This window comes from Chiloscyllium punctatum, chromosome 26, assembly GCF_047496795.1.
Source record: "Chiloscyllium punctatum isolate Juve2018m chromosome 26, sChiPun1.3, whole genome shotgun sequence".
NCBI lineage: Eukaryota > Metazoa > Chordata > Chondrichthyes > Orectolobiformes > Hemiscylliidae > Chiloscyllium > Chiloscyllium punctatum.
The window spans coordinates 36630246-36658099 of record NC_092764.1 but is presented as its reverse complement, the minus strand read 5'-3'; the positions used below and the strand labels follow the sequence as shown (position 1 = coordinate 36658099).

The window sequence follows — 27854 nt, the reverse complement described above, 5'->3', positions numbered from 1 at the left end:
TAATAATGATGGTTGCTTATATAAAGTAAACAATGATGCATGGTTAATCTCTTTTCAACTAGGCAAGTGATTGAATAACCAATAGATAAACTCAGTTGCTTCATACAGTTTCATTCAAATTATCCACAGATAAGCAAAGGAAATGGAAACAAATTCCAACTAGATAAGGAATTTTGACTAGAAATCCAGATTATTTTAAACTGCAAAGTTAACTGCAATAGCTACTTGCTGCCATCTAATTATTTCAAACTTCAACAATGAGATACACAAAGCTTTGATTTAAGTTTCTATTCTAGGCCAAATTAGATAACAATGCAGTTATAAGAGACTAGCCATCCCCCACAGTGATTTTTTTCCCCTTAAGCTCACTTCTTCAATTTTCATCTTCATGGTCAAATTTCACAACCCTATAACCAAAACAAAATTCATGAATGTATACAGAGGAACCTCGATTATCCAAATATTAATTCACTGAATTTCGGATTATTCGAAGATGATCTCAAGGTCCCCATGGAAATATTGCATCAAAGATGTGTTTCCAAAACTGATCACATCTTTTGTTCACGTGATTAAAAGTGAACTTGGCTTATTGAAATGCTGCTGACAACAGTCCTAGACATCGATGGGAGCGACTCCAAATGACTGACATCCCGCCATCTCTCTCTCCCCACACGCTTTCCCTGGGGTTCCACACAGGGATGTACCCTAAATCCCCCCTTCCCCAGATAACCTCTTCAACATTGTCCTGTACAGGGCAAAGGTGAAACCTATCAAAATGTTGCAGTAAAAAAAGTTACGTGTGCACGTGCGCGCAGGTGCTATTTGGAGACTCATCCCCCCAAAGGCAGCAGTCTTGTTGCTAGTGTCCAGTCTGGCTGCCCTGGAGGAGGGGGTCAGGGCAGCTGAGTCAGACTGGGAGTGGAGCCACAGACGGTTGGTGGTGGTGGACCATGGGGCGTTGCTGGATGGTGGGCGAGGGTTGGGCAGGGGTAGGGATTGGATGGGTCGGCATTGGGGGCGGGCTTCGACGGTAGGTGGGGCGTGGTGGGGGGGGGGGGGGGGGCGCAGTGTTGGACAGGGTTGGGTGCTGGCGGGGGAGTGGGTGGGGTGGAGAAAGACAGCAGGGGCTCGCACGTGGTGTGCTGCTGCCTTGTCTCCTGAACAGGGTGCGGACTTAACAGAAAACCCAGAGTCCCAGAGAAGAGGCATTGTATCAATTAACCAAATGAAATCGTGCCCACTCATCTTGTTCGGATAATCAAGGTTCCTCTGTATTTGTTCTTTTAAAAAATTGCTATTCCCTATTCAATTCCTTCTTAAGTCATATCTTAAATAAGAAAACATAATTTTTATTCAATATATCAGAAATCAACAGCGTGCTTGGGATACCTTAGCTGCACTTTATTGAGAGGCATCTAAGTTACCACGTGTAAAATATACGATAAATTTGGCAATATCAGCATACAGCATATGAAATGTAAATAAGATTATGGAGTAATAGTATACTGTATAGAGTGGAGGGGAGAGAAGTTAATGGTGGCTTTCTATCAAAAGATACCCTATCCTGGAATATCAACAACAATGTGGTAGAATTGGGAGAGGTGAAAGGAGAAGAGGAGGAGAAATACAACACATAAAACATCACAGAATCAGCCTGATGACACCTTGCACCTTAATTTCTGGTAAATGCAGGATCTCTGGAAAGACAGCAATACTGTTGGAGTGAACGATGAGTGTGTGCAATCGCTTGCAATTTGTGATGGTGGTAGGAACAGCTTTCAGCTTGTTTCCACTAAGATTCAGTTCCTCTAGTAGCTCCAACTTTGACAGCTTACTGAAGGAAAAGAGTAAAGTTAGTTAGCAAACCAGAGGGATAGACGTTCATTATTTCATTAAAACAACAAGCGAAGTTACTAAATCATTAAACAGTTCAGGAGATTAGGGGGCTCTACTGGCACAGTGATAGTGTCCTAACCTCTGCGCCAGGAGGCCCAGGTTCAACTCCCACCTGTGTATAATAATACCTCTGAACAGGTATTTTAGAAAAAGGTTCAGTAAAAAAAAAATCAGGAGACTCTGCAGCTCTTGTGGCATGGTCATAGTGTCCCTACCCCTGGACCAAGGAGGCCAGGTTCAAGTCCCACTAGCTCCAGAAATGTGTAATAACATCTCTGAACAAGTTGATTACATAAACAGGTTCAGAAGATTAGCAGACTCTAGTGACACAGTGATAAAGTCCTTACTTCTGAGCTAGGTGGCCTGGGTTCCAGTCCCAACTGCTCCAGAGAGAAGTAATAACATCCCCGAACAGGTTATAAAGAAAATATTTTCAAGAAATTAGCGTTTTGTTTTTTCACATCTGATACCCAGCTTTGAATTCAACACAATCTAATTAATGAATATCTCCTCTCTTTGAAGGTCCATGACTGTGATTAAGTGAAAGGAATTTGGGTAGTCTTGCACAACTACTAGTAAGATCAGGCCCTTACAGTCAAATTCTGCCAAATGAAGAGATGGTGTTTTTGCTACATCAGCAACCTTCATCACTAAGAGCGTAAAGTATTATTCATATGACTTTTTAAAAAGAACTGTATTCTGCAATTTCCTTTCTAGTTGTATAACGTTCGATACACCGTTCCAAAACTTTTGATTAACAGATCGTCTACGAAGAGAAATGTGCTTTACCTGGCTGGAAATGATTGAAGTTGGTTGTAAGCCATATGAAGGACCCGAAGACGTGGGTGCCCAGTCAGCACTGGGACACATTTGTCAGTCAGATTGTTTCCTGTTAGATAAAGTTCTTGCAACACACTGAGACTGTCTTCAATATCACTGCTAGGAGGCAGTGATTCCAGGTTATTTGCAGATACATTGAGACATCGCAAGCTATAACAAACCAAAGTAAATTTTACAAGATATTGAAATATTGGTTCTTTTATTCCTGAGTTTGTGCACTGTGGTCAAGGCCAGAATTTACTGTCAATCCCCAGTAGAGAAAGTGGTGGTAGCTGTTCTCATGAATTAGTGTTGTCCACATACTGATGGCAGAGGGTTTCAAACATTTGATTCAATGATAATGAATGATTGGCAAAATAACCTCAGGTCAGGATTGAGACAAACTTTAAAGTAAATTTGGAAGTGATGATGCTCCCACGAACCTGCCGCCCTTGCCTATATGGATGGCTGAGTACATGAGCTTTGGAGGGGTAGATGAAGAAACCTTGGTGAGTGCCTGGAAAAAAACAGACATTGTAGCCACATTATGGTGGTGTGTAATGGAAATAGATGTCTAGGTTACTAGGTGGAAGCATCAATCAAGCTGGCTACTATTTTGTAGATTAGTTTATGGAATGCTGTTGCAGTTACACTCATTCAGGCAGCTCGAAGTGTTCCATCATATAACTGTTTTCAGCCTTGTAGAAGATTTACAAGTTTTCAGGACTGAGGATAAGAACCATCAGCTGTTGAATATCAACTCTAACCTGCTACAACAGCCACTTCATTTACTTGACTGGTCAAGGTGAATTTATAATCAAAAGGGTCTCTTACATTGCTGATGGGGATCTTGGTAATTGTAATTTCACAGCATGTCAAGTTTTTCCTTATTCGAGATAATCAGTGGCTTTCACTTCTGTGGGATGAATGTTACTTGACATGCCAACCCAACCCTGCACATTGCTCAAACCTACTCCATTTTGAGACGTTATGAATTGTGCTAAACACTGTGCAATGATAGAAGAATGGTCAAGATATTCGGACTTGAGATTCTAGCCTGAGGAACTCCTGAAACAATGTCTGAGATGATCAGTCTCCAAGAACTACAATCATCTTACATTTATGTCGATTTCAAATGAGTTACAAAATAGGAACAGAGCTCATTTGTGCAAGTTAGCTGACACCAATTTATCAAGTTTGTTATCATAATTAAATAATATTTGACTTAATATGTTGAAAGCAAGAATTGATAACTTTAAAATAATACAAGGAGCATTTTTTAAATAATCAATTACTGAATGAACAGTGAGTGTGCATTGGAATGATTCACAAATTAAAGATACAGCTGTTTTGTATTCATGAAATAAATGGATTATGGTTTTTTTTAAATGAACGTTCACTGAAAAAACTGCTATTACTTCCTAGCAACTATAACGTTTCAATAACACTGTTCATAAAATTAGACAATTTATCAAGAGCTACCTGCACAATGACACACTTGCCACCAAAATAATTGGTGGAATACAGAAGAGATCATTCTGTGGAATAGACTTTCCAGGTGAAACATTAAACTTCTAAAGATTCATTTTAATGACTGATGATATTAAAAACTTCATGTCTTCACTGCCTGGAAGGGCGCAGCAGAATGTTAAAGTCATGACTTCCTGTTTGCGGTTAAATTTATTTACATTTGTTATCTTATGACTTTTAGCAGGTAATGTATTGCCTATAATTTAAAGGAAAGATTGTAGCAAACAGAGAAGGAATGAGAATGACCCTACAACCACCATCCTCCATTTACAATTCTTCCACTTCTATTTGAAATATTCTAGAAGTGATGAAGAATGGTGAAAACTTTTGGAGTTACTGGATGTAGCTTCAGGTGTGGAAAAGCATCAATACAAACTGCTTATGTTTCTATTTGAGCAAGCAACACAAGTTTCTTTCACAAACAAGTACAGAGAATGCTGGAGGAACTCAGATGATCTGGCAGCACCTGTAGAGAGAGAAACAGAGTGAATGTTTTGAGTCTAATATGACACTATAGTTCTGCAGTCATACTGGACTCAAAACATTAACTGTGTTTCCTTCTCCACAAATGCCGCCACACTTGCTGGGTTTCTCCAGTATTCTCTGTTTTGTATCAGATTTCCAGCTTTCACAGTATTTTGCTTCTTTACAAGTCTCTTTCAGCTCATCTACTACCAGAATCCTCATTCATGTTTTAGTTACCTCTGGACTTAACCATTTCTTAATACTTAGCTCCTCGACTAAGCTCTGAGCTTGCAGAATCATTCTGTCATCCACCCTAACATTGTCAGCAGATTTGATGACAAGAATGGTACTATTGTTGCCTATCTTGCTTACCTATACCTAGCAGAGGCCAAACATCAACTCTTGACATTGTCTCTATCCTTCCCCATGTTATGATCTCATCACTATATAAAGCTATTGTTTCCAGGACTGTTCCTGAGCTTTTCTCCTCTGGAGATCCTCACAGATGATTTAAGACTGCAGCATTTTTTTTTTAAAGTTCATAATGACCAAACCAATATACTGAAGCAGATTTTAAAACATAAAATCCAATGTTGATGAGTTAGTTTCTCTGCTTTTTTTAACATGTTAACTTATTATTTGTATTGCACTAAGTCTATTAATTATTTCAAATAAACTTACATAGTAGTCACTAAACTTTAGACAGGAGTATAAATGTTAATTTGTGATTTGAGTTTGAGTTTCAGAAACAAAAACATTAGTTCGTAAGCTGTTTGACACTCTTGTATTTATGGAACTATGTGCAGCAGTATCGTGAGGGTAATAAACCATCATTTCATAACAATCTAAATTTTAGCCATACTAGTAACACTGGAAAAAAAAAATCAAGCAAATAACACCACAAGACAAACGCAGCATCCATTTCCCGGTTTCGAAAATATCACTTTTAAGCAAAAGAATGCGGTAGGCTTAAACAAAGGAAATAAACAAGATCAGAACATCTCCACTTATGTTACAGTTCTTACAAATTTGTTATGACAACAAATTAATTAAAATTGTATTAAATAATTTTAAAAATTAGCTACACACAGATCCCTGCACATAACTCACAAAATGTTTTACTTACTTCAAAGCCTTGAGGAAAATTAACTCTGGAAGGTCACTTAGTTGATTATGTTGTACATCAAAAACTTCTAGGGGTGTGTGCTCCAGGTGACTGGGGAGACTCTGAAGATGGTTGTGCCCAACGAATAACTTCTGAAGGCTCAAGCTGCAGAGTAATCTGAGGCAAACAAAGACAAAATATTTTTCTAATATTATGCACAAAAGTTACATTGTTTATGAGGTACCCTTACCACATTCTGTTTTCTCCCCTCCTAGCCAGAAGGCTTCATGTGGCAGTGTGATTATACAGCAAGATACTTATAGTATGTCCAAAGAGACATTATTGCCATGTGAACTCAAATGATTTTTTTTTAATCCTAAAGAAAGTACCATAAATTTAATCCTGTCCCCGTTTCATGTCTATAAAGAGATTTTCGAGGATCCAGTCAGCACCTTTAGGTCTTGTCAAAATAAACTTTATTACGTAATTCATCACTTCCACCCCCAAAGAGTACAAAATTTCCCAAATAAACTTTTATTCTACATTTCAATCAATCCAATGTTTCCCCATCCATAAACCTCAGAAACTTTAATCTTTGATAAACTCGCCCCCACTGGAAGACTACACCACATTGGTGTCTAGAACAAAGTGTTACATTGGACTGAGGTGAAGCAGAGCAATAGCATGCATAAGGCAAATAGCAACTTCCTTTCTAGTCTTCCACTGCCAGTTTCACCTGTCCATAAGCTAAATTCAAAAGAATACAAGAATATTCTTTCAGGCACAGTTTTAAGAATGTATGAAATAGAAATATAGACCAAATAATCAGTTGGGCATTCTGCATTAATTTTCTTTTTCTAATACTGCTATTCTTTCTGTCTACAAAGTAGAGGGCCCTGGGCCTTAATATATGTAGCTTCCAGTATATGCAAGCCTGACTGACAACCTTAAGTTCTTTGTACACATAATTCTTTGCAGAGTCAGAATTATTTAGTCACTATGTCCAATCACAAAATTATTGTGAACGATGGACAGCTTGTTGTGAGTTTTGCAAGCATGGGCAAGTTGGATACAGTCAGTACCATGCTATTGCAAACAGTCTAAAGGATATGCTGTTTGATCCAATCTGCCAGTTTTTCGATCTACACATCTAATATCATACCAACACACGGAATTCATAATTCAAAATGTTACTTATTTGTGAATAGGCAATATAATGTTTTGGTTTGTCAGCTGCATCCTGTCAATGATGAATATCACTCACCTTACCAGTACATAATAGCTACGTGTAACAGCGGGATGCTCAAACCTGTGAGATACTTCAAATGAAGAGTAAAGCAAATTGGGCACATTTAAGGACCATAAATGACATGATGTAAACACTGTTTTTCCTTTGTTTTGGTAATTCTTGCAAATTGTCCTGATCAGTGCAAGATGAAAATCTCTGTCAAAATGTGTCTTTTTTTTCCACAAATACAAGTTCTATATCGGCATCGTTGTAATGGCCAGCAATTATTGCCCATCCTAATTACCCTTGAACTGAGTCACCATTTCAGAGGGTAGTTAATAATCAATTACTTTCACATGAGTTTGGAATTACATGCAGCTAGACAGGTATTATGGCAAATTTCTTTCGCGAAAGGATATCAGTGAACCAGATAGGTTTTTTTTTAAAATAACTGTTGATTGTTGTTGTGTTCACCATAATGAGATTACCTTTCTTCTTCAGACTTCTAAATGAATATAAAATATCTGCTGGGATTTGAATGTGCTCAAAAAGCATTCATTTGGGCTTCCAGATTACTAGACGAGTGACACTATCTTTCAATCACCGTCCATCCCCCAAATACGATCATGGTTGAACCCTACAGAAACTTAATTTTCCTACCTTATCCTTGATTCCACTAGCTCCCAAAATTCTATCAACATCAGGCTTGAAGATGCTCATCAACTAAGCACCCACAGTCTTTAAGTACAGATTTCCAAATATGTCAACTTTTGTTCAGTGATAGTACTACCACTTCAAAGACAAACAAATCATGACTTCCAGCTTCAGCTATATTTCAGTGTATAATTCTGGCTGGAAATCTAGGGTAATATTGTGTAAGTGCTGCATCACCTTCAATGTCATCTATCAATTTAATCCTATACCCCGCCTGTGCTCACAGGATGACATAAAAGATTCCATGGTGCTATTCAGTAAGAGCTGAGGAGTCCTACTGATGTCTTAGCCAATACTTATCCTTCAATCAAAAATATTAATTCATTTTTGAGTCCTAACTGAACCAGAATTGTTTGCATTGATTCCTATATTACAATAGTGAACAGATTTCAAAAATGCATCAATGAGTAATTAGCTATTTGGCAACATGGTGGCTTAGTCGTTAGCACTGCTGCCTCACAGCGCCAAGGACCCAGTTCAATTCTAACCTTGGACGACTGTCTGTAAGGAGTTTGCATGGGCTCCCACTGTGCGCTCCAGTTACCTCCTATAATCTAAAGATGTGTAGGTTAGGTGGATTAAGGGTTCAACGGGGATGGAGGGGGGGTGGTATGTCTGGATCTGGGTGGGATGCTCTTGGGAGGATCGGTGCAGACTGGATGGGCCAAGTAACCTCTTTCTGCACTGTCGGGATTCTACAATTCTAAGATGCTTTGAGGTTGTGAATGGTATCATAAATGCATGTTAACTACCTTCCCTGATTCTCACTTATTTCATCTACATTTGGGGGCAAAAATGCAAGACAGGTACACACTAAAGGAATGCAAAGGGCAGTTATAATAGGCATAGGAAGAAAGTAACAGAGAAACAAAAATAGCAGGAGCAGCTGAAAGATTATGAAAGAAAGACTTAAAGAGAAAAGACACAGTGTGATACTAACATAAGGGAACTACAAACAGGTCTTCCAGTATCTTCAAACCTTTTGTCTATGTAGCAGGAACTTCAGGGCAGGCATGTGTTCATAATTCTCAATAATATACCTTACTGCTTCATTATATTGAAATTTCTCCAAATAATTCATTCAATGGGTTATTTTTGATGTGCAGGAACCTAACAAGTGGCACTTGTAGTAAAGGGACAAGTAATCCAATAATCAGCATTTAGTTGTTTTGATTGAAGGAGGAAATTTTGCAAGAACACCAGAAAAGTCTTTTTATTTAAAAAGAATTCTAAGATTTTAAGTGGATAACAGGATTCTGATTAAATGCTTCAACATAAAACAGCTCCTCCTACAACTCAAAACTGCCAATCAGTATACTTGCCAGCCTAGATAATGAATAAAATCATTTATGATCAATCCCTACAAAGGTCCAAAGATATCAATGTTATCAACAATGCTAAACTAAAGCAAAGTGCTTCTTCACAAATAGCATTAGTGAAACCAGTCAGGATATTGAGCTTTTCAGACCAAAACTAGGTTTCAAATTGTTGGCTCCATGCTCGCTTCATCTGATAAATGAAGTCCTTAAGACAACTATAGAATCTTGAGGGGGGCAGCAAGTAGTGACATGAGCTTATTAAGAAATCTTCTGTGCCTTAATCCATAAATATCAGTTGAGCACTATCGTCCTTTCTCACCTCAGAGGTAATTCTGCAATCAGGTTATGACTGACATCCAGCAGCTCAAGTTTCTTAGCATCACATACCCAGTCAGGCACAGATTCTAGTTTGTTCCTATTGAGATAAAACAAGATCATTTGATCATAGTCCAATAAACCTCTGATTTTTACCTGAAAATATATTTTGTAAAACATAAACTAACTCACCTATATGCTGTGAACATTTTAAAATTACTGATGTATTATGTGAAATGTCTATTATTTTCAGAGTACATGTATATTTACACATACATTCTTTTTGGATAAAATAGAGCTGACAAACTATTTGATAGAAGTAATTAAAATCAGGAGGATCTGGACAGAGTAGGTCGGACAAAACCACCAGTCAAAAGAATTGCGAATGAGAGGACATAGATTTTAGGTAATTTACTAAAAAAGCAATGCCAACATGAAGACAGATTTACACCCACCTGGAGAGATCAAGATGAACCAGTTGACCAGGAAGTGGATAGATGCTCAGTGTTGTCAATTCTAAGCAAACATTCAAAATAAGTTTAATAGGAATTCTAGTCAATAATGAGACTACAAGTTGAATATAAACAGATCACTCATTACTTCTCAGGTCTTCATTCCTGATTACATCATACATGGGAGTACAAAAAAAAACACGGTTTTAAACAAATTAAAAGGGGACTTTTTTTTAAGCTATCCTAGTCTAGGGAACTTCCAGTAAATCTATAGCTCACTTGGATTGTCCATGGGTCCTGAAATCCACACTATAATAATTCATATTACATAACAGACTTGTGAACTGCACAACTGACTGGTGAGCAATTTATAACTTGTGGACTTAAAGAACTGCTGCAATATGGACATTAAATTGTCTCAGTGACAGGAATCAGATAATAGTTGTTAACGGATGTTCATCAGACTAAAGGAAAGTTTGTTGTGCAAGGTCCCCAGGGGTCAGTGTTTGGATCAGGAAGGTAAATATAGAATTCCAAAGAATATAAGACTAATCGATAGACTGGACTGTCAAGTGGCAGATGAAATTCAATGCTAAGAGGTGCAAAGTGATTCATTTTAGTAGAAAAAAATGGAGACACAGTAGAATGTACAACTCTAAAGGTAGAGTTGAAGCAGAGTGACTTGCATGCATGTGCACATAGGTCATTGAAAGTAGGAAAGGCACAGAGAATCATGAATAAAGCTTACAGTAGCTTAGGTTTTATGAATAACAATATGTCAACCAACAGTAAGGATGTGCTAAACATATATAATGTGAAGGCATTACAGAATATGAAAAAGTGATTAAAAACTGAAAGAGCTGGAAATGTTCAACAGGTCTGGCAGCATCTGTGCAGAGAAATCAGAGTTAATGTTTCAGGTCAAGTAATCCTGCGCCATTTGACCCAAAATGAGAAAGGGTTACTTGACCTGAAACCTTAACTCTGATTTCTCTCCACAGATGTTGCAAGACCCACTGAGGTTTTCCAATAATTTCTAGTTTTGACTATGAAGAAATGATTAATGGGAACGGTTCCTGGGATGAGGAACTTTGAACACTAACATCAGTTGGAGACGTCAAAACTGGTTTGTTTCGAGAAAAGAAAGCTGACAAGATCTAATAAATGTATGTGAAGTCGTGAAGAATCTGAACAGAGTAGATGAGGTAAAACCATTTCAGTCATGAAAGAATCGAGAATGAGGGGACACAGATTCAAGGCAATTTGCTACAAAAAGAATAGCAACATGAAGACAAGTCATTTCAAGCAGCAAACAATTAGAATCTGGAATATCGGCAGGTTCAATCAAGGAGCCAAAATGAAATTAAATAGTTACATGAAAAGAAAGAAATCGCAGGTTTTTGGGATGAAGGCAGAGAAATGGGCACTTGGTTAACTGCTCATTTGGAGAGCTAGTACTTAAAATTATTCAGGCAAATAGTCTCCTTCAGGGCGGCACAGTGGTTAGCACTGCTACCTCACAGCACCAGGGACCCAGGTTCGATTCCCACCTCAGGCAACTGTCTGTGTGGAGTTTGCACATTCTCCCTGTGTTGGCGTGAGTTTCCTTCAGGTGCTCCCATTTCCTCCCACGATCTAAAGATGTGCAGGTCAGATGAACTGGTCATGTTAAATTGGCAATAGTGTGAGGTGCATTAGTCAGAGGGAAATGGATCTGGGTGGGTTACTCTTCGGAGGATGGGTGTGAGCTTGTTGGGCCAAATGGCCTGCTTCCACACTGTAGGGAATCTAATCTAAACTAATTTTAAAATTTCAGTACTATAAATTATTATGGTCATTTAAACCAATAGTCATTCAGTCTTTAAACTCTTAATAGAAAGTGGCCAAATAATTCAAAATGGATTGACTCACGGTTGGAACCAGCATATAATGTCCTCAAAGAGAATCCACTTAATGTGAGAGTGGTCAGATTGTTGCGCTCACAATGCAAATGTTCAATACTCGCAATTACACTTAAATCAAGTTCAGTCAGCAGATTGTCTCGTAAATCCAGGTAAGTTACATGATTAATAGCTTCTAGGCTGTCCATTATTACAGTCTTAATTGAATTCAACCTAATAAACAGAAAGAAAGAACAATGTTGATGAAAGCCAAAAATAAACTGTGCTCTTAAAAGGGTTAGTAAAAACTAAAGCATAAAATTTAAATTCTGGGCCTGTTACATACACCAACAATCAGGCTTATTTAGCAGATATAATTCTGATTAAATTACAACTAAAAAGAAATTTACCAGATGGTATTTCAAAGATATGACAAAGCGAGCAAGGAAAGTTATTCAATACATGGCATCTAACTTTAAATAAGTGACATTTGAAATACCTTCTAAAATAAAATGATGTAAAATGGATTAAAAACCAGCTAAGTAAATATCTGAAGGTATTTACAAATTGGCACAATTTCTGATGTGGGAAATCTCCATAATTCTCTTCTTGGTCTTGCATTTTTCTTTTTGTTAACAACTTGGATAAGGAAAAATAAGGAAAGAATACAAAACGTTTTAATTCATAAATTTTCATCATCTTAAATTCTTAAAGTTGGTGAATGTCGGACCTGAACCAGATGAGATGCAGCTGTAAAAACCAGTATTATTGGAAACGCCTGATAAATTAGTACTGTGTTGTTATATATAGATCAGTTATTTTCCAACAGAAATAACAAGAACATAGACAAGAAGAATGAAAGATAAAATGCTTGAAAAAAAGAATTAGCAGGTCATGCAGCATCTGCTTATTTCTTTGTCTTTACAAGTGCTGCCTTCCCTATTGAGTTCTTTCTAGTACTTTGTTTATAGGTCAGATTTTCAGCATCCAAAGTACCCTGCTTTTCAATTAGGAAGAATGAAAACTAGTTAAGAAAAAAAAAGTGTCTAAAGACACCAAAAGGACATTTCAAACTACTACTCCAAACTATATTCAATACAGGTGATTTGTGTGTTGCTGGTGTCTCTCAAACAGCAAATGAGATAAATGATTAGGATGTCTGTTTTTAATTAAAGAAACAACATGTGCACCAAAACATGAGGAGAAATACTTTCCTGTTGAATAGTGTTACAGATTCATTTACACCCAGCCGAAGACTGGAAAATTCAGAGAGCCTTCACTAGGAATTGTAGCCCAATGCCCATCAACTCAAGTTAGTCGATATAAGCTTCCATCTGAAGCATTCTAAGATCTCATCTAGGATCAGAACTTCATTTTAATGCAGCATTTAAGGGTCAGTATATGTTATTAGCTCTTGCACTGTCGAGTTAAATTGACAAGCAAAAAAGAAAATTCCATGTTAGAAAAATTACAAATCTCCAGCTTTACAATGACAAATACATATTTAAAGGAAAATATATTTTCCATCTATCCAAATGTTTTTAACCACTCCATATGTTTTTATTAGTGTTGCTCAATACATATAAAATTAATTGAAAAATAAGGCAAAGGAAAAGTCGCCCTAGTCCAAGAGAACTGCTCTTTCATTAGCAAGAGACTATTGTTAGTGGTTTAACCTGAGAGTCACCACACCTCAGGTGAAGGGAGAAGTTGTGAAGGCAGGGCTTTCTTGGTAACCTCAGCCTGTACAGGAGTTGAACTTGCACCGCTGGCAGCGCTCTGCACTCCAAACTAGCTATCCAGTGAATTGGGCTAACAGGCCTCCAAATAAGGAAGGGATAAAAGATGAATATTTATTTAATATTATGATCTACAGGTGTTAACACTGAAATTTAATCAGCAGAGACTTGCAAGTCAATTTCATAAGTTTCTTGAAAGCATTCAGAAATGGCCTCATCACTGTTATGCAATGATCTGACAAAGACTAAATTTTAAAATGGCCTTGGAGTTCCAAATATTTCAATCCTTCTTCTTTTTCACTTATAGGATGTAGTTGCCACTGGCAGACCAACATTTATTTCTCACCCAAAACTGATAGATATGGGACAAACTATCTTCCTCACTCAAATCCCATGTCTCAGCAGAACAGACGCATTTGCTTCTTTTCACACCTAATTACATTTTCATTTGTCCCTAACCACCTTCACCATCTGTTCAATTTGCTCTTCTTTCCCCTCTGTTAACAGCATAAAAGTCACTAATTTCCAACCTCTTTCCTTTCTGAAGGGGAGATGTGCCAGACTTGAAGCGTCAATTCTGTTCCCCTGTTCAAAGATGCTTCCAGACTTACTGAGTTTCTCCAGTATTTTCTGTTTTTGTTTCACCTTATGTATTTTAATACTCCAATCAATAGAAAGCTTCCCCTAACACAGAGGTGGGGAACCTTTTCATATTGGAAGGCCGCATTATGTTAGTTGTAATCTAATAAGGCCGCATCCAAGAAGCTTCAATTATATATTCTTCAAAATTCAAATTATTTTGTAAAAATCTAACTACAGTATACTAACTAACTTAAAAAAAAGAAAAAAATGTTAATTCTAAAGTTAACTAGCCTTTTAATGATTTTGTTGTGTCTGCTTTTTGTAGGAAAGCATTTGAATATTTGGCTGCAGCATGGAGATCTGCAGTTTTAGCTGATCCTCTAGATGGGTATCCGTCATCTGTGACCTTAAGGGCGCCTTGATTTTGGTTAAGTAGGAGAATGTAGATTCGCAGCAATAAGTGATTGAAAAGCAAGAAAGCATTTTTCGTGCATGTTGCAAAATTTGGATTCATTCAAAAGGCCACACACAATGGCCTAGAATTCCGCAGGTTCCCCACCCCTACCCTAACACCTCCCAGCCACCTTCAATTCCCCCAACTTCCAATTTGCCAGTGGGACTTGGACCTGACCTCTTGGCTTGGAGGTAGACACACTGCCATTGCGTTACAAGAGTCCTCTTGGATGGGATTTGTTTTATTTTTAATAAATCTGTTCAGGCACGTTATGACACACTTCTAAAGCAGCTCGGTCTTGAACCCAGGTCTCCAGGCTCAGAGGTGGGGACACTACCACCATACCACAAGAGTTCTCTTAATTTGTCCTGTTCCTTGTGGAACCTGAGCAAATTTCCACATAACTGAACAGATGCAATTATTGGGGGTCTTGTAACGTAGTGACAGTGTCCCATCTCTGAGCCAGAAGGCTGGGGTTCAAGTCCCACCTGCTCCAGAAATAAGTAATAATGTCTCTGAACAGGGTGATTAGAAAACACATAGATGCCAATATTTAACAAGGCTCTTTAATAAAGGTAGCAATGTCCCTACCTTTATGCCAAGAGGTCCAGGTTCAAGTACCACTTGCTCCAGAGGTTGTTAAATCATACAGCATGGAAACAGATCTTTCAATCCAACTAGTCCATGCTGAACATAATCCTAAACTAAACTAAACAAATCCCACCTGCCTACTCCTGGCTCATATCCCTCCAAATCTTTCCTATTCATGTAGCTGTCCAGATTTCTTTTAAATATTGTAATTGTACCCACATCCACCACCTTCTCAGGAAATACATTCCACATGCGAACCACACTGTGTAAAGAAATTTGCCTCTCACGACTTTTTAAAATCTCTCTCCTCTCACCTTAAAAATGTGCCCCCTTAGTCTCGAGATTCCCCATCCTAGGGGGAAGACAGCAACCATTAATTCTATCTATACCTCTCATTATTTTATAAACGTCTGTCAGATCGGCTCTCAACTTCCTACGGTTCAGTGAAAAATGTCACAGCCTATCCAGCCATTATTTCTCACTAAATCCTTCAACACCTGGCAAAATCCTGGTAAATCTTTTCTGAACCCTCTCTAACTTGATTATATACTTCCTATAACTGGGTGACTAATGCCCTGCACAAGCTCAACATGATTTCCCAATTCCTAAACTCAGAGGACTGAGCAATGAAGGCAAGTGTACCAAATGCCTTTTTAACCACCTTGTCTACATGATGTATAACAACATCAGAACAGGGTGAATACAAAAGATCTACATGCCAATATAATAGCTGTACTGAAACAACTTGGATATGGATGCAGCTAGTTCTGAAGTAGAAGTGCCCAGTACTACAAGCTAGGATCTTGCTCATGACTTTTTTCGCATCCAGCGTCGTCAGCCATTTCTTGATATTACAGGCAGTGGAATCTAATCGGTTGAAGGTGGGTATATGAATAGGAAGGGTTTGGAGGGATTTGGGCCGGGTGCTGGCAGGTAGGACTAGATTGGGTTGGGATATCTGGTTGGCATGGACGGGTTGGACCGAAGGGTCTGTTTGCATGCTGTACATCTCTATGACTCTATGTGATGCTAGGGACCTCAGGAAAAGGCTAAGATGGATCATCAACTCAGAGCTTTTGGGTGAAGAGAGTCGTAAACATTTAAGCACTTCGGCATCAATCTACTGGGTCCCCCCCAATCATTGAGGATAAGTATATTTGTTGAAACAACTCCTCTGGCTAGCTAATTGTCCTTTACTGTTCATGAGTGGATGTAGCAAAATTGCAGAGCTTTGTTTATCCGTTGGTTATGGGATTGCTTACCTTTGTCTAGCATGGAAATAGTTCTGTGTTGTAGCTTCACTAGGTTAGCAGCTTATTTTTAGATATGCCTGGTGTAGCACATGGCACATTCTCCTCAATGAATCAGGGTTAATTGAAAGAAGGATTTGCTGGGCCATCAGCCTACAGATTGTAGTTGATGAATGTTCAATTTTGAGATATCCCATTTGTTTGGTTCTGGATCGTTGCTACTAAAAGCTTTTCCACCAAGGCTAAATTGACCGACCTTTAATTTCTGGATTTACCTGCTTTTCTGAAGAAGGCTTAATGTTTCCAATTCTTTAGCTCTATACCACATTTTCCTTTCTATAGAAAACAGCACATTTTCGGCCAATACCTCCACAATTTCTTCAGTATCTTTTTTATACTCCATCCAGTCCTGATAACAACTTTAAGTACAACCAGGCTTTCTACTGAATCTTCTATTAAAGTTTAGTCCAAACAATAGTCTAACTATTATGACGAATTTGGCAGCATCAACTTCCTTGGTTAAAACAAACTGCAAAGTACACATTTAGTATCTCAGCCTCAGTTTTTTCACTATTACTATAGCAGTTTACATTAGGATAATGGAAATCCCCAATTATTATTACTCTATGGTTTAAGCACTTCAGCAAATTTCCTCCTCTTCCTGCTGTTTAGTGGCCTATGGTTATCATTAGTAATATATCAGTGTAATAACATCTCTTTTATTTCTTAGCCAAATAGACCTTATCATTGAATCATAGGCTGCCTACAGTGCAGGTAGATGCCATTCAACCCACCAAGGCTGCAGTGACCCGCTGAATAGAATCCCACACATCCAACCCTCCACAACCTATCCCTGGACTTTGAAACTGCCCAGGCATCTCTCTCTCTAAAACCAAAACATTCTCCTTAATTAATATTGCCACTTTTCCTTTCTTTCCTTTCCTATCTAACCTAACAGCTCGTATTCTGGAATGTGGTTCATCCCCATAGATGCACTGAAAATAGCAGGAGTAGGTCCTTCAAGTTTTGCGCCATTCATAATAATCATGGTTGATCATTTAACTCAGTACCCTGTTCCCACCACCAAATCTGCAAGAAAAATATGCAGAAGTGTAAACAGCATAGTTATAATGGGGGACTTTGAGTTCCCATACATAGACTGGGACTGTGGTAGTGGAAATGGTGGCAAAGGACAAGCATTCAGAGATTCAGTTGGGAACAGAGTATAAAAATAGGGAGGTGTTGCTAAAACTACACAAGGCACTAATCAGACCACATCTGGAGAACTGTGGAACACTTCAGTCCTTCATCTAAAGAAAAATATACCGGCACTGGAGGCAGTCCTGAGAAGGTTCAGTAGATTGATTCCAGGTGTGGAGGGATTTTAACAGGAGAGGTTGGATAAGTTGGGCCTGAACTCGGGAGTCTAGAAAAATGACAGAAGACCTTTTGAAGCATATACGATTACCAAGGGGTTTACAGGATAGATATGGAGAGGTTTTCCCCCCACTTATGGGAAAGTCTAAACCTCCAAGGCATAAACTCAGAATAAGGGATCATCCAACAACAGATGAGGAGGACTTTCTCCTCTCAGAGTGACGTTGATTCATGGAATTCTTTATTGTAGAAAGCTGTCAAGTTGCATTACTAAATATATTCAAAATATATGTATCTCAGCCTTGAATTAGCAAGTGAATCAAGGGTTATGAAGAAAAAGCAGGGAAGTGGAGTTAAGGATCATTAGAATAGCCATGACCTCATTGAATGGTCGAACAGACTTGATGGACTGAATGTTTACTTCTGCTCCTGCATCATGTGATCTGTTCAGAAGAATTCCCCTCATCAACAGGTACCAAGCTCAACACGAAAGGAACCACTGAGAAATCTAGCTCTTGGAACGGAGGGCAAGTAGATCAAGTAACAGTTGGCAAAGATTTAGGAGATAGCAATGATTGCATGATTGAGTTTAGGATGACAATGGAAAATAACATTTGTAAATCCAGAGTAAGAATAATCAACTGGCAGAGAGCTAACTTAAGTTATCAAAAACAGAGCTGGGCTGGATACACTGGAGCCAAAACTTGTTTGCAGAAACACAAATTGAACAACAGGCTACCCGTCAAGAAGAGATGGTTCCTTCACACTAAATGTATTTCTCGTGGCAGAAGTTGATTGGCGCAGCTAGTCCTGGCTGACTGTAACACTAATTTACAGTGCTCAAATTTTTAAATATAAAAATGTAATTCACTTTTAAGGTGATTTTACTAATGTAGGGTTTGAGAATGTAGTTTCAAATTATAATATGTTAATATATTTCCTGATGAAAAGGTAGTCAAGAGATAGGAGATGAACTCTGCCTTAATTTATACTTTCTTATCAATGACTTCTGTCATTAGTGGAGGTGCCATATATGGTAACTTATAAAACATTTCACTAGTTTTTGTAAAAATACACCTGACAATAAATTGCTATTCTATTCTGAAAAATTCTAACTGAACAGTAATTTTTTTTTATATTCAGTTATTCATTTTGCAAGTTACTTCAGCTAAGAGTACACAATACTGCACATATACCATACAGTATTACACATAGGTCCCTCAGCAACTTCCTATTCAGAAAATCCAAACTCTAATTCTACTGTTGATTAATCTGGAAACCAATGTTTCACTGAAAGTCAAAGGGTTCAAGAACATGACCACAATTTTAAAGTGAAGTCTCCAGTACCCAGAACTGCCCTTTATGAACCAGTTCTCTTTTGTCACCAAAACACCATGTTCCTTTCCGTTATTATCTCTGACAGCTAACTTTTTTTTGTGCTTACATACATGCAATTGTCTTTAACATAAAAGGGAGCATCAGAGGCTGAGGGGTGACCTTATAGAGGTTTACAAAAATTATGAGGGACATGGATAGGATAAATAGACAAAGCCTTTTACCTGGGGTTGGGGAGTCCAGAACTAGAGGGCACAGGTTTAGGGTGAGAGGGGAAAGATATAAAAGAGACCTAAGGGGCAACTTTTTCACGCAGAGGATGGTACGTGTATGGAATGAGCTGCCAGAGGATGTGGTGGAAGCTGGTACAATTGCAACGTTTAAGAGGCATTTTGATGGATATATGAATAGGAAGGGTTTGGAGGAATATAGACTGGGTGCTTGCAGGTGGAACTAGATTGGGTTGGGATATCTGGTCAGCATGGACAGGCTGGACCAAAGGGTCTGTTTCCATGCTGTACATCTCTATGACTCTATGACTCTATGACTCTAAAAGGAAAGTGAGGTATGGATAAATATGTTACGTTTGAGACATACTAGTTATGTATGAGTTAAATTTCAGATGTTTTTTGAACATTAAAAAAATGCTTTCAAAAGAGATACATCCTAATGTTTCAGTTTCTATTTGATTTCGACATTTCTAATTTGTAATTATCGTGTAGTGCATTTGAAAACTGCATTATCAAAGTGGTTATTTACTGAGATCAATGCTGCCATCTACTGGTTACTTATGCTGCCACACTAACCAATCCAAGTTGCTGGAAGCTACCTACTGTAGTTAACTGCAACTGAACTCTGGAAAATTCAATTATAACTAACTGCATTTATATGTACCTCCAAAACCTCCCAAGGAGCTTCACAGAAATGTTATCAAACAAAAAATGACACTAAGTCACATTGGAGAGGATACATATTCCATGCTGGACTATGTTCTTAAGAATGGGAGATACAGAAGTTGTTAGATTTATGGAAAAATTTAGGCTGTATGCAGCTCAAGGCACAAACCTCAGTGGTAGAAAATTAAAATCAGAGATAATTAAGAGGTCAAAATTAAAAGAGCACAAAGATTTTGGAGGCTTGTATGATGGATAAATTAGCAAGGGTTCGATGATGGGTGTGGAATGTGACAGGAGCTCAAGATAATGGTTTTCATCTTGTCAATGATTAAGGAAGGAAACTGTGTTTAATTTAGCATGTGATATCAACACGAAGGCAGCAGAAAAATCATGAGAACTGGTAGAGAGCTAGAGCTGGATATCATCAGCATGCATGTGAAATCTGATTCCAAGGATTCTGTCACTGAGGGATCAATGGATACGCTGTCATTCCAGTGGTAATGTGATAACTGGAACGGAAGTTACTACTGTACATGTTTTGGTCAAAAGAACAAAGCAAGTACAGGGTCAAGAGACAAACAGACCTTGATAAACATATGTTAAGGAATACATTACATTATGTAAATGACAATAAACAGTTACAAAATTTACATAAAAGTTACATAAAGTGCATTTATGGCAGATGAAATTCAATGCGGGCAAGTGTAAAGCTATTCAGCTCTGTATCTTTTCACTGGTGAAACCTCAAAAAATGTGGCAATGAAATGGATTTAAACAGTTGTGTATATAAATCATTGAGAGGGGCTAGATGGCATAAAAAGTAACCAAATAGGCCAGTGCAAGGTTTGTCTTTTTCTCAAAGGAGCTTGAATACAAAAGGAAAGAAGTGACATTTCAGTTGTACAGAGGCTTGGTCAGACTAAATCTGGATGTACTGAATTCAGTTGTGGGGATACTGGGGATCTGAAGTAAAAACTGAAAATGCTCAAACACTCAGAAGCTAAGTTAGTTTCAAGAAGAGAGTTAATGTTTCACCTCAATGATTTTTCAACAGAAATAATCAAAGGTCAACTTGCAACATTAACTCTTTTTTTTCCCCTCAATAAATACTGTCTAACTTGTTGAATATTTTCAACACTCTTAATTTTAGGAAAGCTACATTGACTTTGGAATGGAAACATACAGATTCACCAGAATTATGCTAAAACTGAAAGGGTTGCATTATGAAGAAACATTCTGTAAACATGGCTGGTAATTATGCTTTAAAGCTTAAGGAGCAAGTTGTTTGAAGCATTTAGAATGATAATGAGATTGGATAGGCCTAGTATCATCATCATTATGAGATCACCGTATACCAGAAATTGAACTAGGCCAGTCATACAAATACTGTGGCTGTAAGAGCAGCTCAGAGACTAAGAATTCTGAAACAAAAGCAGATACGCTGGAAAAACTCAGCATGTCAGGCAACATATGTGGAGAGAAACCAGAGTTAATGTTTCAGGACCAGTGACCTTCATAAGTCATTCCCAGCATCCGTAGTTCTTCGTGTTTTTTTTTAAAAAGTCTATGAGTTCTCTGATGAGTAAGTCACTTAAATCACTGTTATGACTTAACTGGGAAGAATGCACTGATAGTTGAGCCCCACTCTTCCATAAATTGTTACAAAATTTGTAACTATTCAAATTTAACCATCAAGTTGATCAAGTTGCCTGAATGACTGCTATTCATGTCAGTTACAGCTTGAATCACAAGTCAATAGAATGTAGCTTGGGCATTTTTAATCTGTTTGATAAAACCCATTTGGTGTTATAAAGGCTATTATCTCTTTAACTCTTGATGACAATGTACTTCATAGTAACCCTTCAATAGATCAATCTTTGTTTCCCCAAGATGGTGGTGTAGTAAGGGGGCTAGGCCCACTACTCACCCACTCTCATCAGCTTGCTTTCTTTTATTCTTTTTATTACTTTTGCACTTTGTTTTTTTTCTTCAGATAATGGAGGCAGCCTCCAGTGGCTGTGGCAGCAATGCTAGGACGAGCTGAACACTGCTCGGGGTCTCCTGGCAAGCAAAGAGCGGGTCCTGGGCTGACATCCCCCAGCCTGGATATGCAGGCTATACCAAGGCTCCAGGTCCACAGCTAGGCCTGGGTGCCTGAAAGAGGATAGAGATCCCCTCAGCCTGGTGTGGCAGTCTCCAGTGTGGTGGTCTCCTTTGTCTTTGGTGTCCAGGTACTCCAGCGGCCCAAGCAGTCTTCTTCAGCAGATGTGCCTGGCCTATTATCCAGCAGCCCAGTGTGGCGGTCTCATCCGAGCTGCGTATTCAGAGTATTCCATCTTCCCTGAATTGGCTTTACCTGAACCCATCTACTGAACTAACATGATCTTTCTCTTAATTTTATTCCTTTTCATTACTAAGTATGACTTCTGTCAAGGATGTAGGTGCCATGTTGGGGCAACTCATAAAACATTTCAATGTTCAGGTTGTTCCATTATAACGTGTGTTTTGTAACACAATTGACAAATTGGGGATGCTGTTTCCACAGCGTAAACTTTAAAAATACGTGTTGGTTGTAATGTGATTACAGCTCCAACACTAAATGCTGTTTCTAAACAGTGATTTTTCTATATCACAAGGTTGCACAAGAACGCGACCATCATGCTACAGAAGAACTGACAGTATTTTTCATGTAGAAGTACACATGACAATAAATTTCTATTCCTATTCTTTCAAAGGAACATGATACTGCCAACCCTATCAATATAAATTTTTAATTGAGTAATTACTTAGGAATCTGTTTCTGCTTTTAAGTTTCTGCAAATCAATGCAGACTCTAGTTGACCAATTAGTACTGGGAACAAATACCAATGGCGAACTCCAAATTTTTTTGAGTTCAATCCAGCAATTTTCTAGCATGTTGATTTCACTTTATCTGGTTTATGTAGGCTTCACTGATAAGGATATCCTTTAATTGATACTGATTCCCCTACGTTCACATTATCCCTGTCTAACATCGTACTTTGTGGTGTATCATGGCAGGTTTCCTTGAATTTCTTAAGCAACCTTACTAGATTTGCCTTTACATACAAGCTGCCGTATAACTTACCTGAATCTGGTTTCTGAACCTCAGCTAAAGATAACATACTAAACACTTCTTTTGAATCTTCATCCTGAGATAAAGTTTCAGCTACTTTTAACATCTGCTTAATAGCATTCCTTTCACCTGGTTAGGCTTCATCTGGCGTAGGCTTTGGCGATGGACTTTGTTTAGCCATTCCTCTGGTCACCACACACTATGGAAAAATACCTGGAACTTGTTCCTGTAACTGTTCTGTCCCTTTAACCTCACTTGGACTGTGTGATTATAGGCAAAGCTATAACTTTTACTGCAGGGAAGTCATTATCTAGGAATAAATCAACACTACCCATGTGTAATTTCTCAACAACTCTGATTATTGCTGTTCTGGATAACAAGTCACACTCTTTTTGTACAGCCATTATCCCATTTGTTAACGTTTTGACTTTCATTACACTCTCTGGAGAAAAAAGTATGTCATTCTCCAGCAAAAGAGTTTAATTTTTGTTTTAATGATACAGTTACAGGTTCAGCTGCAGCGTTTGTAGAAGGGGTTATTTTTCCTTTCTGTAATTAAAGCAACAATTTGGTCTCTCAATTTCCTTTTCAGTTCTCTTTCTGAACTCACTCTTATGAATCCCCATAGAAAAAATTGTTACAGGCTTCCTACACAAAGTCCAGCATTCTAAACAAAGGTGCCCGACCTTACGACAATGGAAATATTTAGATCTTTGATTTTCATCTCCAGCCTTAGTATTTTTCTTCAGATCCAAAAAGGTGCTCTTGCGACATTCCCAGTTGAACCTCATTTATTCTGGTTACTTGTCTTCCTTTCACTTTCCCACCTTTTTTCCATTTTGGGTGTATTGGTGTGGGTGACAGAAATAAGGCTTTGTTTTGTGGGATCGGCACATCATTGTCAGCCATTCTAAATTGTTCTAAGAGAATATTTTTTCTGAGAGCTTCAACACATGGTTATTTATTTCTAATTCCCATCAAAATTACTTTACAAATTCAATATAAAAGTTTACCTGGGCTGTTTCAAGTGTCGAAACTTTTGTATGGGTGCTTCAGAAGCTGACTCCTAAGCCCCCAGAAAAGCCTTTTCTACTGTATTATAATCCACAGAAACCTCCTCTGGCAGTAAGACATAAAATTCATGCATACTGTTAAGCTGCTCTGCATGAGTAACATCCAGTTTTCCTTTTGTCCTACATTTGTTTCATTATTTTCTCAAAAGACACAGAATTATTTCATTTACTTTTCCTCAAATTATGGGAAGGTCTGTACAAATTTAAACATTCCCTTTCTGCATTTTAGATTATGCCTAGGTTTTACCTCATCAGAGCCTTCTTTGGCAATGTAAGTCTCTTGTTTTTCAAAGTGAATTATTTTAAGCTGGCATTCCTTATCTCTTTTGCCATTATTTTACCTTTCTTTCTCCTCTTGCAATCTCTTTCTAGTGCCTTCTCAACGCTCTGAAATGCTGGTTGCTTTTCTCTTCTTTTAATCCCTCAAGCTTAATTCTTTTAAGTTCTAATTCCATTTTCCTTTCAAGCTGCTTTATCTCTTTTTTTAACATTGTAGTTAGAACTCCTTGCATTTCTACCAGTCCCACATGCTTTGCCAATATTTCAATTACCTGTCTTCTTGGCTCTGGCAAACAATTTCACCCCTAATTGATTTGCAAGTTCTATCTGTCCGTTTCTTTTCTTATTTCTTGTAAAACATCAAGGATATATCTTCAAGTTGCAGAAATTTACAATTTCCATCCCAATTTGGAACTTTACTGCCATTGAGTCACAATCCTGGATTTCCCTTCCTAACCACACCGTCGGGATACTGACATGCCAGGGACTACAGCACTTCAAGGCAGCAGCTTATTCCTAAAAGGGATTTGTGTTGGGAATAAATGCTGGCCTAACCAGTTACTGGCCCCATCCCACAAATATAAGAAACAAACAAAGAAGCTATTGCCAAATAATCGGACATCCTCATAACATCAGTTACATCAGTGGAATTCTAGAATTCACTCCTCTTAAATGTTCTGGCTGTTTGGACAAAATCTTACTTACAGGTATTAGTACAACCATGCTAATCAATAACAAAAAATGTCTTTAGCATCTGCAGGCTGTATACAGATGCACTTGTCTCTAAAACTCAGCAAATATGAATCTCATTGATGTCACACCCTTTGATTCTATTATTCAGAGTTGATACAAGATCCAACATTTAAAAACAAAATTCTATCTTCTAAAGTATTATAGGATTCACAAATACAGCCATTACATTCAAAACAAGTAATTCAATACCTCAAGGAATTCAAGACAGGTCTTTCTATTAGTGATTTGAGGGAAAAGACATATTTGCTCATTAAAAAAGCAGCTACACTGCATTTATAAGCAGACTAATTCATTGTAAATTCAGTGCAGGAACGTAACAGATCCTTTGAGTGTTTGAGGGAGTTTTGTCAGGTGTCTTCTCATTAGTACTGTACATTTTTCTTGTCAATACTGAATTCATCAGATTAAATGTGCAATAGTATATTTGCAGAAAATCTTTGCAAAAACAAGAAGCATATAATATACCTAACACGCAACTCGACAATTCAGATAAACGCATTTATAGAGCTATTACTGCAGTATTTTCTGTTACCTTACCTGAGGTCCAGGTGCTTAATGTGAGTCATTCGTCCCAGTGTTTCCAATACCAACATCTGCAAATGGTTTCCAGCCATGCAGAGCTTATCCATGGCTGTTAAAATTTCACACACTGCTGGGATCACAGTGAAGTCATTGAAGGACAAGCCAAGATGGGTAAGCTGTTGTACATTTCCCAATTCTGAAGGCAAATCTTGAAGACAATTCCCATCCAGAATGAAAGTCTGAAGACTTGGAATGAAAAGAAATCATAAGTATTGGATAGAAAATAATACGCTAACTTTTCTTTAAATATACTGCACACCCACTTGTAAAACAAAATGTTACATAGCTTTTTGGGCATAAAAGGCAAAGGGAATATTTGGCACTTAATTGACAAAGAGTTTTTGTACTTTAATTCTGAAAATATATTATATTAGAATGGATTAGATTCCCTACAGTGTGAAAACAGACCCTTCAGCCCAACGAGTCCACAACAACTGTCCAAAGAGTTACCCACCCAAACCCCTTTTCCCTCTGACTAATGCACCTAACACTATGGGCAATTTAGCATGGCCAATTCACCTGACCTGCATATCTTTGGACTGTGGGGAGGAAACCGGAGCACCTGGAGGAAACCCACACAGACCTGGGAGAATGATGCTCGAGGTTGGAAATGAACCTGGCACCCTGGTGCTGTGAGGCAGCAGTGCTAACCACTGAGACACCGTGCTTTAAAAATATGAAAGACACATATCTAGATATTTAGCAATGTAATAAAAACTGAAGGACAGAATAGAAGTCTTTAAGATAATGGAAGGATGAGAGAGGCTAAACATTAAGAAATTGTTTGTGAGATGTCCAGTGACTAAATGTCATAAATATAAAATAATAATTAATGACTCCAAAAAGGAACAAAGGAGAAACTTGGATAACATAGACTGTGCTACCACAAGAATTAGTTGAGGCAGTTAGCTTGGGTGCAAGGAAAGGGTGAAATAAGTACATGCGTGAGAAACAAGTATAAAAATAGGGTAGATAAAAGGGTTAGGAGGCTCATTGGAACAAAATGTTTGAATGGACAAGTTTGTTTCAATAGCCTGTTTGTATGTTGCATATGCTAAATAATGATGTAATGCAAAAAAGAACAAAATGGCTATCAAATTTTGAAATGGCTGAAACTTAAAATCCACTAGATTCAGTAAGTCCTCTTATCCACGAAATCATGAATCGGGAATCTGCCTATTCACACTAAAAAAACCAACAAAATTTAACATCTGTGGTCAAAACTTCCGTATCTGTGATTCCTAACCTTTTTTTAAAAAAAGAATACTTACTTTTAAGAGAACTCAGCGCTCACGATTTCATATTCGTAGGGGCTCTCAGAAATGGAATCATCATGGATACAGAGAAATGACTGCACTTTCTAAATCAGAACATAATTTTGCAGAATGCCTTGCCTTATGATCATTGAGAGATGACAAAATGTTCATCAGTTGTAAAATAAAAGTAGCAAAGTAAATGGATTTGCACAGGTGCTATTGTATATCAACGTATTCTGTATAATGTGTAAAATGGAATCTGCAAAACGCTTTGAAAGATAGGAGGGGACAGAAAAAGAGAAATAAAAAATCCATTACATCCATCAGAAAATGAGGAACAAGTTTCTCTACACTTAATTGCCTCCTATAATATAACACTTACTTTTGCAAATTCCCAATCTCCTCAGGGATATTTTGAATCCTGTTACAGGAGAGGTTGACTTCAGTAAGAGTTGAGATTTCACATAAGGATGCTGGAAATGTTTTCAGTTTATTATTCGACAGGTTCAAGCTTTTCAGCTGAGTAAACCTAAGGTTAAAATAAGTTAATTTGTCTTAGCAGGAATTAGTTTAATTCCATTTAATAGGCTAATTCACATTATTTTGTATTGTACATGTTTGCTACTGCATAACATGTATTTTCTGTATCTATCACCTGTTTATCACAACCTTGCCAATCAAATCACACTTTACTCAACATAGAAACATATAAATCAGAAGAGAGAAATAACATACAACTGAACAGCAAGGAATATTGGCTAGAAAACTGTGAGAACCTACTGAGCTTCTATTAAGGATTTATGAATGAGCTGTCTGGAGAACAGAGCAAACAAAACAAAAAATTCATAAACAGTTTGCAGTGATTAGGAA

At 37.8% G+C, this 27854-nt stretch overlaps 1 protein-coding gene across 1 annotated transcript in view; it reads right to left on the bottom strand.

Moving 5' to 3' along the window:
* phlpp2 (PH domain and leucine rich repeat protein phosphatase 2) overlaps window positions 1-27854 on the bottom strand; it is a 162903-nt gene that overhangs the window by 33091 nt on the left and 101958 nt on the right. Inside the window, exons 7-14 of the mRNA XM_072596139.1 lie at window positions 27367-27513; window positions 25684-25914; window positions 11755-11957; window positions 9847-9907; window positions 9396-9491; window positions 5837-5992; window positions 2686-2886; window positions 1672-1834 (exon numbers count right to left, since the gene is read on the bottom strand). Of these exons, the coding sequence (XP_072452240.1) occupies window positions 1672-1834; window positions 2686-2886; window positions 5837-5992; window positions 9396-9491; window positions 9847-9907; window positions 11755-11957; window positions 25684-25914; window positions 27367-27513 (1258 nt within the window). The remainder of the gene's footprint in view (window positions 1-1671; window positions 1835-2685; window positions 2887-5836; window positions 5993-9395; window positions 9492-9846; window positions 9908-11754; window positions 11958-25683; window positions 25915-27366; window positions 27514-27854) is intronic.